The 14,229-nt window shown below is 32.8% G+C and overlaps 2 protein-coding genes across 2 annotated transcripts; one reads left to right on the top strand and one right to left on the bottom strand.

Moving 5' to 3' along the window:
* The first annotated feature begins 520 nt into the window (after positions 1–520).
* Positions 521–5,601, top strand: LOC148611001 (cyclin-dependent kinase 9-like). Its single transcript, XM_088591007.1, has 4 exons — positions 521–649; positions 3,024–3,105; positions 4,116–4,206; positions 4,731–5,601. The coding sequence occupies exons 1-4, from the start codon at positions 561–563 to the stop codon at positions 5,579–5,581; spliced, it is 1,113 nt and encodes a 370-aa protein (XP_088447133.1). The 5' UTR covers positions 521–560; the 3' UTR covers positions 5,582–5,601.
* Positions 5,602–7,355: 1,754 nt separating this feature from the next.
* Positions 7,356–10,021, bottom strand: LOC148611000 (temptin-like). The gene is made up of 4 exons (XM_088591010.1): positions 9,938–10,021; positions 9,333–9,519; positions 8,458–8,605; positions 7,356–7,489 (listed from the first exon to the last, which is right to left on the bottom strand). The coding sequence occupies exons 2-4, from the start codon at positions 9,513–9,515 to the stop codon at positions 7,395–7,397; spliced, it is 426 nt and encodes a 141-aa protein (XP_088447136.1). The 5' UTR covers positions 9,516–9,519; positions 9,938–10,021; the 3' UTR covers positions 7,356–7,394.
* Positions 10,022–14,229: the final 4,208 nt, after the last annotated feature.

The raw sequence follows: 14,229 nt of genomic DNA, 5'->3' as shown, positions 1-14,229 counted from the left end.
TTTGGTATGAATCACATCCTTACTTACTTTGTTGCAAAAAGTAACCTCAGTAATCAGCTGTATGCTTCTCGTTGTTTATTTACTGGTCATAAAAACGTTCCCTTACCTGTTTAGACAGCAATTAACACATTTTGTCAAATATATGACTCTTAAATCAAGGAAACGATAAAGAAACATTTATTGAAGGTTTAAATTCGAAGATTTCTTGATTATGTTTACAAAATCGGTATTTATGGCAAATTTGACCATAAATTTCGTGGAACAAAGAACATCGTGTATGTTGACCGGTATCAATGAATGCTTTCAAGTTACATGAAAAAAAATAATTTTCTGCTTTTTTCTTTCCACCTTTTTTGCTTTGTTTGTTTGTTTTGTTTTGATATTTTTTTATTATTTTTGCTTTTTTTTGTTATATTTTTCTTTGATTTCTGTTTTGTATGTTTTTGAGGGTTGTTAAATGTTTTGTTTAATGGCGGAATTCGTTTCGTTTCGTTTTGTTATAAAACCATCTTCCGTTTTGCCGTTTACGACAACTCTTAATATTGACTTCCGGTTGCAAAATGAATCGCGAAGAAAACATTCATTATCCATACTGTCAAGATTCAAGCAAATATGAAAAACTGTGTAAGATTGGACAGGGCACATTCGGGTAAGAAAGTGCAACTGTTGTCATGATTTGCTTTGTGTCATCTCCAGCCTGTCACAGTGTCGAATCTAACAGCCAGTAAAGGGAGGGTGCAGCCTGCAGGGCCAGGGGTTATTATTTATTGGAAAAATAATGTCATTTTCATATGTAAAATTGACTAAAAAGACGAAAAATGTCGTTGCAACCCCCTTTTTCTGAATGACCCTGAACACTTTAGGGATTTAGTGTCCGGAGCTATTTTCTGATTTGGTCAGTGGGCGCCCAAATCAGAAAATAGCTCCAGATACTGAATCCCTAAAGGGATTAGGGTTTTAGTACTCTATTGCCTATAGACATTTTACCTGATCTACTGTATATCCTTTTGAAAAAAAGAATTGGAATATTTGACTGAATTAGGGTAACCCCCCCCACCCACCAGATTGTCAAAGACGCAACAACCCCACTGGGAAGAACAATGTTAGCTCAAGACCACCCATGTGTCTTTAATGAACAATGAGGAAACCCTTGCAATACAGGACAGGCTGCAGATACATTTTGTAGCATGTGACACAAACTGAATCCAAAAAGGGTTTAGCCCCCATTAATGCATAATTCTAATCATAAGAGTTTCCATGCTCATAGCCGTATTTGATTGGTCGAGAACATCTTTGCAAGAAATTTCATACTCGCATGAAGTTCGTACATGCATGGTTCATACATGCACATTTAAACCAATATAGCCGCCCTGTAGTATCGGTCATTTATTGAGTTTATGAGCTCCTTGTTGTATTTCCTTAATAATTATATTCCTGTAACAGTGTTGAATTGTTAACATCTGGTAGTTTTCAGTGACAACTATCACTTTGTCCATGCTGCCTTCACTGTCATTGACCTGCCGATTTAATGTTGATTATGGATATCCTCTGCACTATCATACATGTACATGTGTAAAGGAATGTGTGCATTGAAGTGTAAACATAAACACAGTGTATCAATATACCTGACTGAGACTCTCGGAAGGTAACTTTGATTGCCAGATAGAATTATAAGGATTAAAGCTATAATAACTAAGCAAATGCTGCCATGGTTATATTCACACCTTCTGATTTTTTTTATTCAACATGAAAACAATTGATTTTTTTTTTAAGGCCACAAAAAATTGTCACAACAATCATCGATTCAGAAATTTTTATCAAGTACCAACACTAATTAGTAATTAGTAATAGCAGAAATTTTCCTGTTGTCCAGAAAACGACTATTAGTGAATTTATTTCTTTGAAATTGTATGAGAACGTGCCATACCACCAAAGGAAGACTTTGGATTGATTTTGGGGATTAAGACTTGAACCTTTGTGAAGTTTGGGGCCTAAAAGAAGCATTTTTCGTATGTCCAGACAATACATGTAATTTGAGCAAAAGTGAATGGATCTCAAATAAATTTTATACTATAAAGTGCCATAGCATTAAAGGAAGACCGGAATTAATATTTTGGGTTGTGAATAGAGCCTAGTATGAGTAAGGGGCCAGAACTACAAGGTTTCATATCCTCAAAAGAAGGTTAGATTTGATTGAGGCTTTGACTGGAACCATTTAGAAATAAAGACCATTAAGTGACCACTTTCATTTTGGTCAATTATTAATCCTGTGTAAAAAATCTAATTGAAATCAAAATACAAATCTGTATCTAGTTTGAATGCTGTGTCCATACTTGCCCCAAATATTGAGGTTCAGCCTCTCTGGTCATTTCAAGCTGCTTCCTGTGCAGGGTTTTAATTCAATACTATTATTGAATTGTGATTATACCATTGGGAAATAATTTTTTTGTCAATCCAAAGAAAATAACACAAATATATTACCTAAGAACAATTACTGGTACTTTCACACGCAATTAGAATAATTTTAAAATAAATAATTACAGTTTAATACTTTAGTCTGATTTCTAAATCCTTAACATTCAATATCCCATGCCCATACAAATTCCCCATTCCCCATCCAGCATAAATAATGTTATGACATAGAATGGAAGTTAATGCCACACAAGGTCTGAAGTCAAAATAGTGATACCAGTGCTTGCTTTCAGCCACTAGCCTGATGCCCGGGGCTAGTAAAAGTTGATTCGGCTAGTGTAATGATATGTACATTTCTTGGTTCCATTCTAGTTGAATCCTATACAGTCCTCTATTTTTCAGGCTAGTTGTTGAGAATTTTGAAGGAAAGGACTGTGATACATGTAGAAAACAGAGATATTGTTTTATTTGGCCTTATTGTTGTGGTTTGATGGTATGTATCACCCCATTGGTATTATGCAGTTAAAACAGTGCATCCTAAAAACTATTTCATGTTTTGATATGATAGCTTCTTACATGTACAATAATTTGATTTATGTTCAACATTTCAGCGAAGTGTTTAAAGCCAGAGACAGGAGCACTAAAAGACTTGTGGCCATGAAAAAGATTTTGATGGAAAATGAAAAAGAAGGGGTATGATATTTTCCATAAATTCTTGTACAAAACATGTATGTACATGTACAAGAACGCTTTTCTGTAAATATTACTAGAATACAGACAAAATATACACCACTCATCAAACAGTCACTTAATACTTAAAAGTTTTATTTAAAACAATAACAATTTAAGATAATTAAATGATCCATGCGTTTGTTTGAATCACTCAAAACAAACTTTTTCATTGAAGCTGTTCAGGGATTTACATACATGGGTAATGATTTGGTATAAATGAATTGTTTTCAAACTGATTTTAATAGGGTATATAAGTCTCATCATGTGACTTTGTAGTTTCATGTGAATGGGTCTTTGACTACCATTCAGATGAATGGGTCCTTGTCTGCCATTCAGATGAATGGGATTTGTCATTAAACATATCATTGAGTTCAGTTAAACAGTCTAGACATCTTTTTGTGTAAAAATACTGATGAATATGAGAAATATCTGGTTCTACATGATGGAAATGTTGAGAAAAGCATAAAATAGAATTCACATCATAATCCATATGAAAAATGTTCTTAGATCCAGGAAGTAAAATATAAAATGCAGATAGGTCTTCTGATTTCAACAGGTTCTACATCGGAAATTTCGGGAAGGAAAATGAAACTAGTACAAGACTTACAAACCGTAATATAACGAGAATGGATAAATAAGTCAAAGAAACCAGGACAGTGTTCAATGCATAATGGACTTTGTAAGTCTTCATCTATCATGTTAAATATTATGATACAGTTCTGATTGAAACTTGTCCCCATACATATTTTATTGTGTAATTCTACAAACTGATGAAAGTCTTTTTAATTACAATGTACATTCATGTTTGTCATCCTCATTGTCTTACAATAACAAAACATCTTTTATAAGATTGTTTATCATGCCAATTCTTCATTCTGTTCCTTGCCAGTTCTGACAATTTACTTCAATTCTATTGAATGAATCCTATTAAATGTATTCATGAAGTAATATTGTGAACTTTTTTTTTTCAGTTTCCTATCACAGCTTTGAGAGAAATAAAGATTTTACAGTTGTTAAAGCATGACAATGTCCTAAACTTAGTTGAAATATGTAGATCAAAAGGTAAGAAAGCATTAATAAGGTTTATATCATATGAGTACTTTCAGCAAGAAATTTTTTTACCTCATAAAAACTAAGTACATGTTCATGTATTGGACAAATATGTTTAAAAATATACTGTACCAGTTTAAGAATAAAAAATAATTTTTTCTATGCACTAAACATAATGCAATACAGCTTGTGTAAATTGGTATAAAATTGTATGTGGAGTATAACTGCTGAATTTCTAAGACCCAATCTCTTGAAAAATTAAACCCACACTGTAGAAACAAATTGAAATAAAAAAGTATGCATTCCATTGCTATATGTTACTGTTTGTTTTTGAATATATGTAAATGTTGTCCAAGCTCATCCCAAGTTTTGGTTAAAAAACAAGTATTATGTATTAAAATGTGCCACATATGATCAACATAAAACTTGGTACAATGTATATATGTGCTTGCATATCAAATCAAATCCTATCGTATCACTTATTGAATATGTATCTTTGCTGTCAAGATTTTCATCAGTGACATTTTATTTTACAGCCACACCATACAACAGGTACAAAAGTACATTCTATATGATCTCAGATTTCTGTGAACATGATTTAGCTGGACTCTTATCAAATGCACATGTCAAGTTTAACCTTGGAGAAATAAAAAAGATCGTACAACAATTACTTAATGGACTGTATTTCCTTCACAGCAACAAAATATTGCATCGGGATATGAAAGCTGCTAACATTTTAATCACTAAGAATGGTGTACTCAAACTAGCTGATTTTGGGCTGGCTAGGTCATTTAGTATAAGTAACAAAAACAATCCCAACAGATATACAAATAGAGTAGTTACTTTATGGTACAGACCCCCAGAGCTGCTACTTGGAGAGAGAGACTATGGTCCTGCTATAGATATGTGGGGTGTTGGTTGTATCATGGCAGAAATGTGGACACGTACACCCATCATGCAGGGTAGGACTGAACAACATCAGCTACAACTCATAAGTCAGCTGTGTGGTTCAATCATTAAGGAGGTCTGGCCAAATGTTGAGAAGTTACCACTTTGGGGCAAAATTGACTTAATATCTTCACAAAAGAGAAAGGTGAAGGACAGACTTAACTGTTATGTTAAAGACCAGTATGCCTTGGAGTTGTTGGATAGATTATTAACTCTAGATCCTACCAAGAGAATTGATGCTGATGAGGCTCTCAATCATGACTTTTTCTGGACTGATCCCATGCCTATAGATCTGAGTACCACTCTGTCCAAACACAACACATCAATGTTTGAATATTTGGCACCCAGAAGGCCTGGTGTTAACTATAGAGTACCAGCACCTAATGCTCCTACTAAAGCATCACATAACCCTGACCAACACTTTGAGAGAGTATTCTGATTAAAGTCATAATAAACTAATTGTAGTTCATCACATTTTTCCTATTGTGTACATATGTACACTTGTAGTGTGATTGTAGCAGCTTGATGAAGTATGGTAATGTATGTATATGACAAGCTTCAATTGATCACAATCTTTATCTAATTAAAATTACACCTACTTTCACTGTATGTTATGGCTGAACTGGGCATTATGGTAGTAGATGTAATTTTAGGTCAATTGTAATTGAATTTTATTCTTAGGTCCATTTGGTTTGTAAGTGCTTTTTAGCTGCTGTGTAAATTAAAACAGATAAACTGAGAAGTAACACTTATTTTAATGTTAATATTTTATATGAACCTGTTTATTTGAGCTGGGGGGAAAATTGTGAATAATGATAATTTTACTTTAAGTATATTTTAAGTTATAAGCTATGAAATTAATTTTGTCTTGTTTTATAAATACACATAAGGCTCCTGACAGAGGTTACCATTATTGAAATTTTAATACCACATACTTTCAATTGAGAGATTTGTATCTATTTTTTTTAACTCTGTTCAATGAGTCAGGGTATAAAATGATCCTCTGTTTGTTGTATACTTTTTTTGTTTCTGGATAATTTTAAAATAACTTTGAACAAAGGCTTTCAAATTTTTAACGCAATGCTGTGCACCATGCTAGTTTAATTTATTTTATTGTAAAATTGTATTTACTGTTCAAGGCCTTATTTAATTGAAATGAAGGTATATCTCTGTAGTCAACCCATAATTTTTGTAGAATATGTGTTTGTATCATAATCATTCAAATCTGTTTAGAATAGCAAGTAAGTATTTGCATCCAAATTTTAACATCATAATTAATTTAAGAGTTATTGCCCTTCATAGTTGAAATTACCATAATACCTGTGCAATATATAATAAATCATGTATGTTATCCCTTCACACTGCCAGGAATCCATTATTGGTTCACACTGCTAGGAATCCATTCTTTGTTAAATATACACCCACTGGGTGTTTTTATGTTAGAAATTTTGACAAGAACACTGATGTACCATAACAAAATTATTGTTAGAATATTTTGATTTAGTATTTGTAGAACTGAATGTCATTCAAGTTTCACAATATCATAAAATGAGAAGTTCAACATTCCTGTCAACCTATTTTAAATATAATTTTACCAAACCTATATTGTTTGCATTGATAAAATGGTAGCAGTTTCTGGTTTCTGAATTCATAGTACATTTGTTTTTAGTGAAGACTTTTTGATGTACTCAATGATGATGTGTTTTTTTTTAAATACACAGATGTTGGACATATATTTACATTGGTTATTTTGTCTTGATTGTGTATAAATTGTGTTAAATTCTTTAATCTTTGAGAAAAAGACCTTAAGATGTTTTAAGGTTAATAGGTATGACAAAACTCTTATTTTGTGGAACTAGGTAAGTTAATATTGTAACAAGTTAGGCAGTTTTAAAGTAATTCCTTTTTTTTTTTTTTTATTAAAGTTCATTTAAAATGCAGTCACTTAAAATATTCACTCCATGAATAAAGGGAAATTTCTGACATAGTAATTACTATTCATTTTTCCTTTTCTCCATTTTATCTTAAACCATATTAAAGTTTGTAGGGCTTTGGTCAACAGCAATTTTAAACCAATTTATCTTCTAACAAATGAGAAAAGAAACTTTAAGGACCATTTTTATCATATATATTCAGTATTTCAAAGCAATTTAATAAACAAAAAAAATTAAAATTCTTTTTTTTTTTGTGTCATGTCTCCTTTAGCAAGTGAATATGACAAAAATTCTTTATTGAATATTAATACAACGAATTTATGCATGTCCAAGTAACCCCTGACAGTTCTCTAAACAGTCACAGCTGAAGTTTTGCCTCCTGCATTGTGTTGATCCTACTGGTTCACAAATTCCTGCAATACAAACAGAGGGCTCTGCCACATATCCCCAAAATATTCCTTTATCATACATGTAGATGTAATTGAGTGTTAAGTAAAGCAATGTGCTGGTGAGCACAATTTTCACACTATAGAAAAATCATTCAGAGTACAGGTACTTGTAGGCAGGATCCAAATAAAGCCTCTTGAAGTGAAGCCTATAAACATAAAACTGATATGGATAGAAAACACTATTTAAAAGTTATCATGGAACAACTTTAACCATAGAGAGATAGAGAAAGGAGAATGAAACTGAAAAATATGGAAATGTGTTGCCCTAGTAAAAAAAGGGGGAGTGGCATCAAGTTCATCCATTTGGGTCCTGTCTAGAAGTACCTCTGGGGCCTCATGATCTAAAGCAGTGAGTACCTACTCCTTATGGAAGGTCTAGAAAGCACTGGTTGAATTTGAATTAATTGTAAAACAAGTTTTGAAATGAACTAACTATATGAACCGAAATGGAACCATGTCTTAGGGGCCAATACCATTAGGCTGTTGAAGGAGTTTATGTTACTATGAACCCTTGCATATCATATGATGGATTACTCTGTCAGTTTTCCAGTTTATCGGTCATGCTCTCGTGTTTGTTTACTTCAAATTACTCATTATGTGTCTGTGCTAAGCCCTCTACTATAGCAATGCTAGAGGTCTGGTAAGCTATTTTCGGACTGTTCCGCCCTAACATGGAGGGACGGAATTCCAATCTGTTGCGTTGTTCGAGTAGACCATCCGATTCGGACTTTTGTGGGAAAAGTTTTTGTAAATTTGGGGCAAAAATGAGCAAGTAATAGCCTGGACACTCTATTTTCTGGAACCCTCTTTCAGAAATATGGAACCACCTGTTGCTCGTTCTATCAATATGCAAACTCCAGTTACTGACATTATTTACGGTTTCAAAGCACCATACCAAACATTATCCTATTTGGTGATTGTTACATACTTACCCGGGTGTCCAACGGGGTTGAATGCAGTTTTACCCGGTCTCCAGGTACAATTAGAATCACCTAGTTCATCTCCATTTGTCATTCCATCTCCGTCTGAGTCTTTGTTACATATTGTTGCATTCCAAACGAAATCGTTCTTCCTGAAATCCTAAAACGATAACATATTTCTGTGCGAACGTAGATATTATAAAGTACCATGATAAATTTCTTTGATTTAGTAATCAACGGAACCAAGATTCTTGTTGAAATCAAAAGAATGCAATCCATAGACAGACCGACATGGAAAACAGAAAAAACACAACAAAGAACATAAAATAACCAAAACAATACAAAGTAACAAAAGTATAAGAGTAAATCGAACTCATCTAAAAATTTGGAGCATATACCAGGCGCACCGGTGGGTGAAAGTCCCCTGCTTTTCTAGAAACCTGCCGAGTTGCCGTCATAAAAAAAGTCAAGCCCAGGGTAGAGGAAAGCGGAAAGGAAAAGTATGACACGTTGAACAAATCAGTTCTCATGGTGCAATTTTGGTCCAAATTATATGGTTTCATCACGGACCCATTATGTAGTATAAATGATAGAACTTTAAAAATTTCGAATACTAGGTCTTCCACAATGTGTTACTGGCTTGACTTGTGTATCTTTTAAAGCCAAGAAATTATTCTATTCAAACGTATTAATTTAAAGAGTTACCCTAAAAAGACCGTTATTCGATGCTGTTTCCCTTTTTACTGCCTATAGCTATTAAAAAAAAAATGTTCAATTCAATCACATGACAACACAGGAATTCACGTATACATGTAACTAAATGCTATTTCAATGGTAACAAAATAATTCAATGCAAAATCTAATTTTGTACTTTTCCCAAAACTTACAATAGCAAACGGATTTTTGATGTGGGTGTAATGTTCCGGGTTATAATGTCCAACTGGATTCCACACTGCAGGTATTCGGCATGGGTTAGGTACGTTAAATCCGTTTGGGATTTTACTTCTAAATGTACTGTGGCAGAAAGATTGCGAAACCAAGGCATGCAACAGTAAAACAACGAAAAACATGTTGCTGAAAAAAACATAAATGAATTGAAACAAATAGTCTACTTAAGATAATGAGTTAATGATTATCATATCATGCTTTTAATGCAATGTCATTTCTACTCGAAATTTGTATGATGATTGCATGGTGTGTGATTTGTACTTTGATATCTATAGTTAGACCTTAACTATAATCTAGATCTGGAGTATGTACGTATTTGTTTAATGTAGTGGAAGTTTGGTCCTGTGTGTTGAGTATCTAGCAATGTACTTAGTGTTTAAAAGACTTAGTAGGACCAACAAGACCAAAACGAAATTGCATTGCATGTTCAATCCTTGTAATTTAAGATGAGAAAACAGTTGTTAGTCTCTATCATATCAATTGACATAGATGTACATCTAATATGTCAGTATGACCACCTAGATTGGAAATAATTACTACATACGTGCTTGTAATTTGTGCTGTAGAACTATGGATATCTCTCCGTACGACAACTCAAGACAGAGATAAAGAAGGTAAACTCGGTTATCTGTCAAAAGAAAGTATATTACTTACTGAACTTTGTAGAGCTTAAAATGTTCCTGTGTCAGTGACCGATATTATACGATTCATAAATAATGGAAACCAAGAGAAGCCATGTCCGGCATGTAAACTAACACAAAAGTGAATGAATAATCCAGACTGAAAAAAAATAGCATAGTACAAATCAAAATAAAAAAAGACAAATAGTCCCCCCTCCTTCTCAAACTCATCAACTTCACGGTATTTTAGGTACTTTTGTAAAAAAATACATGAATACCTAAATTGGTATTTCTTTGGATTTTTCTTAAGACAATTTAAACTGTATACGTGAACAATATAGCTAAGCCGACCAAAACGCATATATATGAGCAGCCTTTCAATTCTATAAGCTCTTAAATCGTTGTAGTCTTGATATGAATTTTGTGCAGTATAACCAGGATATTGTAAACACATATTTAGATCGGTTTCTCCCAGACTGATGGTTACCAGTGTCTGAATCAGGGGTGATTGTGTCGGACATTCAGCCAATATTTGTCTTTAGTTCCAGCATGCAGGTCCTGCAGTTTTCGACAACTACATATATGTAAAGCATACATTTGTTGTAATAGAATTCAATGTATGGTTTGCATTAAACACTTTGAGTGAATTCGGTGTAGTACATCTGCATTTCAGTCCTCACATTTATTTAGATTTGACAGTTTAAGTCCTGGACTTTTAAAACAAATCTGGATAACCCCCCTATTGGCTGTAAAATTTAGGCTGTTGAGTTGTAGTTTCTTAGTTCGGTTTGTTACCTTTACAGCTAATTGAAAAAGACCAGTTCCAATTTCAATACTAATTTATGTAGGCTAGTGAGTAATTTAAATAGCTATCTAGTTAGAAAACTGCTCTACATTATACCAATGAATCCTACTTAACTACTTCGGAACACTTGTGTGATCTTTTGGACACTGCCTTTTATGTTTGAATAGCTGTCAATTATGACGACCTTAACCTCTATATCATGCCATCCACCACTGTGTACTCTATATACAGTCAAGTGATTTACTTGTTCTGATTGGATAACACTGTTCATTTTATTTAAATATTCATAGACCAAGTCTATTTTCAGTGTCAAGTACATCATTGAACTGAATGCTGAAACATCTTTTAGAAAGAATTTGATGCTCATACATTGTTAAACTGAGATTCTTTCTAGCTGGCGTAGTTTTAAGAGCTTAAAGTTATGGTAAAATTCATTACACTTTTGCAAAATGGCCATGTTTTCAGTTTGCAATATAAATGCATGCACCAGTCTTTCTGAGGACTTCTTAGTATTTAACAGTTTAAAAAAAATGTTTAAGAAATGTTGTAAAGTGATTGTAAATACTAAATAGTGTCATTTTTTTTTCCTTTGGTTTACAGTAACTGTTTATATAAGATGCCCTAATATGTACCAGTATAGAAAATTTAACTATGATTTAAATGGCCTCCCTGAGTTGTATTTACTTGACCTTTAGATGTTAAGCTCATCATAATTGACAGCAATTCAAACTTAAAAGGCAGTGTCCAAATGATTACACGGGTGTTCTGTGGTATTTAAGTAGGACACATTGGTATAATGTAGGAAAATTTTCTACCTAGAGAGCTATTTTAAACTACTTAGTAGCCTACCAAGATTTGTATTGAAATTGGAACTGGTCTATTTCAACTAGCTGTAAAACAACAAATCGAATGAAAGTCACTGTGGATCGAGTCGATTCATTTTCCTCTTGCGACTTTGTTGAGTTGGTTCCAATACAGATCATTTAGTTCATTTATTTATTATCTTTAGAAATAAAAACAGTTAAGTCTGTTAATTGTCTAGAAGGAATTTCAATGAAATATATAATAATTTATCATGTTAGGTCAATTTATTTAACATTTGGCACCAAGTATTTCAAATTTTTCTACACATTTACTGGAATTAAATCATTAAATTTGTAGAAAAACTTGAGAAAATATCAGTAATTATGTATAATTACTGGTCAGAATTTGGAATTATATATATATTGCATTTACTGAAATTTCAGTAATGATGTATAATGACTAATTATACACATTTACAGTAACATATGTACATATATATCTTAATTTTCATCACCATCATGTTCAGGTACAGAGATTTTACACTACATACATAACATAACCGAACAAAAGAGTCAGTAGACTCAACATATTTTTGTAATATACATCTTTCCAGATTGATTAGATAAAATAGCATTTCACAATAGAATGAAACTTGTCACCAATCTCATTCAGACTGTAGATAGTTCTTTATCTATGTTCTCTTGGAACATTATTCCATCTATCTTCCTTGAAAAGTATTTAGTTGATGACTTTCAAATTTTCATTGATCATATTGTTCCATTCTTGTTGGAACTGGTCACTTAGAATATCTTTAATGGTTAGTTTCAGTTATATATCGCTTACAAATGTTTGAGAAATCCATATATATGACAACCTACAGTCGTCCATCCCAGTACCTTCTTTACAAAATTTAATAAAGAAAGATGATTTTGTTGATGCATAGTTTGCATTGATTTATACACAACAGAAGATAGTTTCGACTTTTTTACTGCTAAAAAATTGGCACAATAGGGTATAATTCTCTGCTTCACATCTAAAATAAGTGGACATCGCCCAATTTCGCCACATATCATACAATTTGATGTTGTCATTTTCAAACTCAGCAATAATTTACGAAATTTAGGATGTACTCTTTCAATACAGTCAATATTACTAAAGCCCCAGACTTCCGAGTCATGGGTTTTACAGTTTTATCAAATAAATCTAACTGAGGAAGAGGATAAATTGTGATATTTATCCCTTTTCAGAACTTTATACATGACTTTTCGCCCTTTATCTGCTTGCAATTGTATTGCCTTTGCAAATTAAACTTACCGCTTTTTGATAGAAGTATCTCTAAATAGTTACACTCATTCACAGTGTCAATATTCTCGTTACTATACAAGAATCTTAAATTATTTGGCATCCTGCCAATACAAAAAAGACAACACTTTTATTTCTATACATTAACTTTAAGCCTCAAAGTTACACAAAACTGATAAAAACAATCTAGTTGTCTTTGTAAATCTTTTAGTGTTTCCGCCGTACGTATGCATTGCCTAAAATTAACGCAATTTCGAAAAGAACATATGAAATTATTCTTCCACGCAAAATTTGGCGAATTTCGTAACCCTCTGCAATAGCGCATTCACTATTTCAGATTTTGTTTTAACCTACAGTGTATTACATCGGACATACGGAACTTTGACGTTTTTAGGCTAAAAACCACTAATTCCACTTCCCATAGGCTTCTATGCTAATTTCACAATATTCAATGGCTTCTCTGGACTTTACCTTAACTTTAACCTGCAGAGGACTACATATCAGCATGATTCTACATATGTCAGCTCACAATCCTCAGAATGGCATGTGGGGTTAGCAGACTTGCAGTGCAGTACTGGTCACCGGAAGTGAAGGGTCTATAAATAGCATGGGAAATCCCAGTGTTTTCACAAGATAGGGGTACATCATGGAGATTAGGCTTCACATCACAAGAAGCAAAATGCACCTATAAAATGTACAGAAATGTTTTTCCTTTCAGAAACTGTTTAAATTTTTTAAATAAGATGAGAACTTTTTTTCACAGCACTATGAGGAACAGAGGTAATTTCTGCGTAGAACTATTTTTGCCTACGTTCCAAATGCTCATTGGTTGAATTGGTGGTCTGTAACCTTTACGGGTTTTTGGAAAGTTTAATTGATTATAAAGAATTAGAAGTACCATTTATGACAAATATTCAGAACTAATAAGTTGTCCTGATTCCAACAGTATACTACTTTCACATATTCACGATTTTGATTGTTTACAATAGTCATGTATAGTTTAGATAGGTGTTTTTTCGACACATCCGCAATAGCGTGCGTAACGTCACAGTATCATCAGCGTATAACGATATAGATACATTGTATTTTCATAAATAAACTTAAATCATTTTCTATTTCATCTGATAATTAAGTTAGACCTAAGATATCATTCCTGTCCATAAAGTCTTCTAAATCCTTTAAGAACAATGCAAACAAGAAAGGTGAAAGGTTTCACCTTGTCTAATTCCAATTTCACATGAGAAATATTCTGATGTACATTTATCATAATCAATGTTTGATTCAATATTTTTGTACATATTTTTT

The sequence above is a fragment of the Perna viridis genome, chromosome 7 (genome assembly GCF_037379345.1).
Source record: "Perna viridis isolate PV_CMFRI_1.1 ecotype Kerala chromosome 7, ASM3737934v1, whole genome shotgun sequence".
In the NCBI taxonomy this organism is placed as follows: domain Eukaryota; kingdom Metazoa; phylum Mollusca; class Bivalvia; order Mytilida; family Mytilidae; genus Perna; species Perna viridis.
The sequence above is the reverse complement of the archived record's forward strand: the minus strand, read 5'-3'. Positions and strand labels throughout refer to the sequence as shown.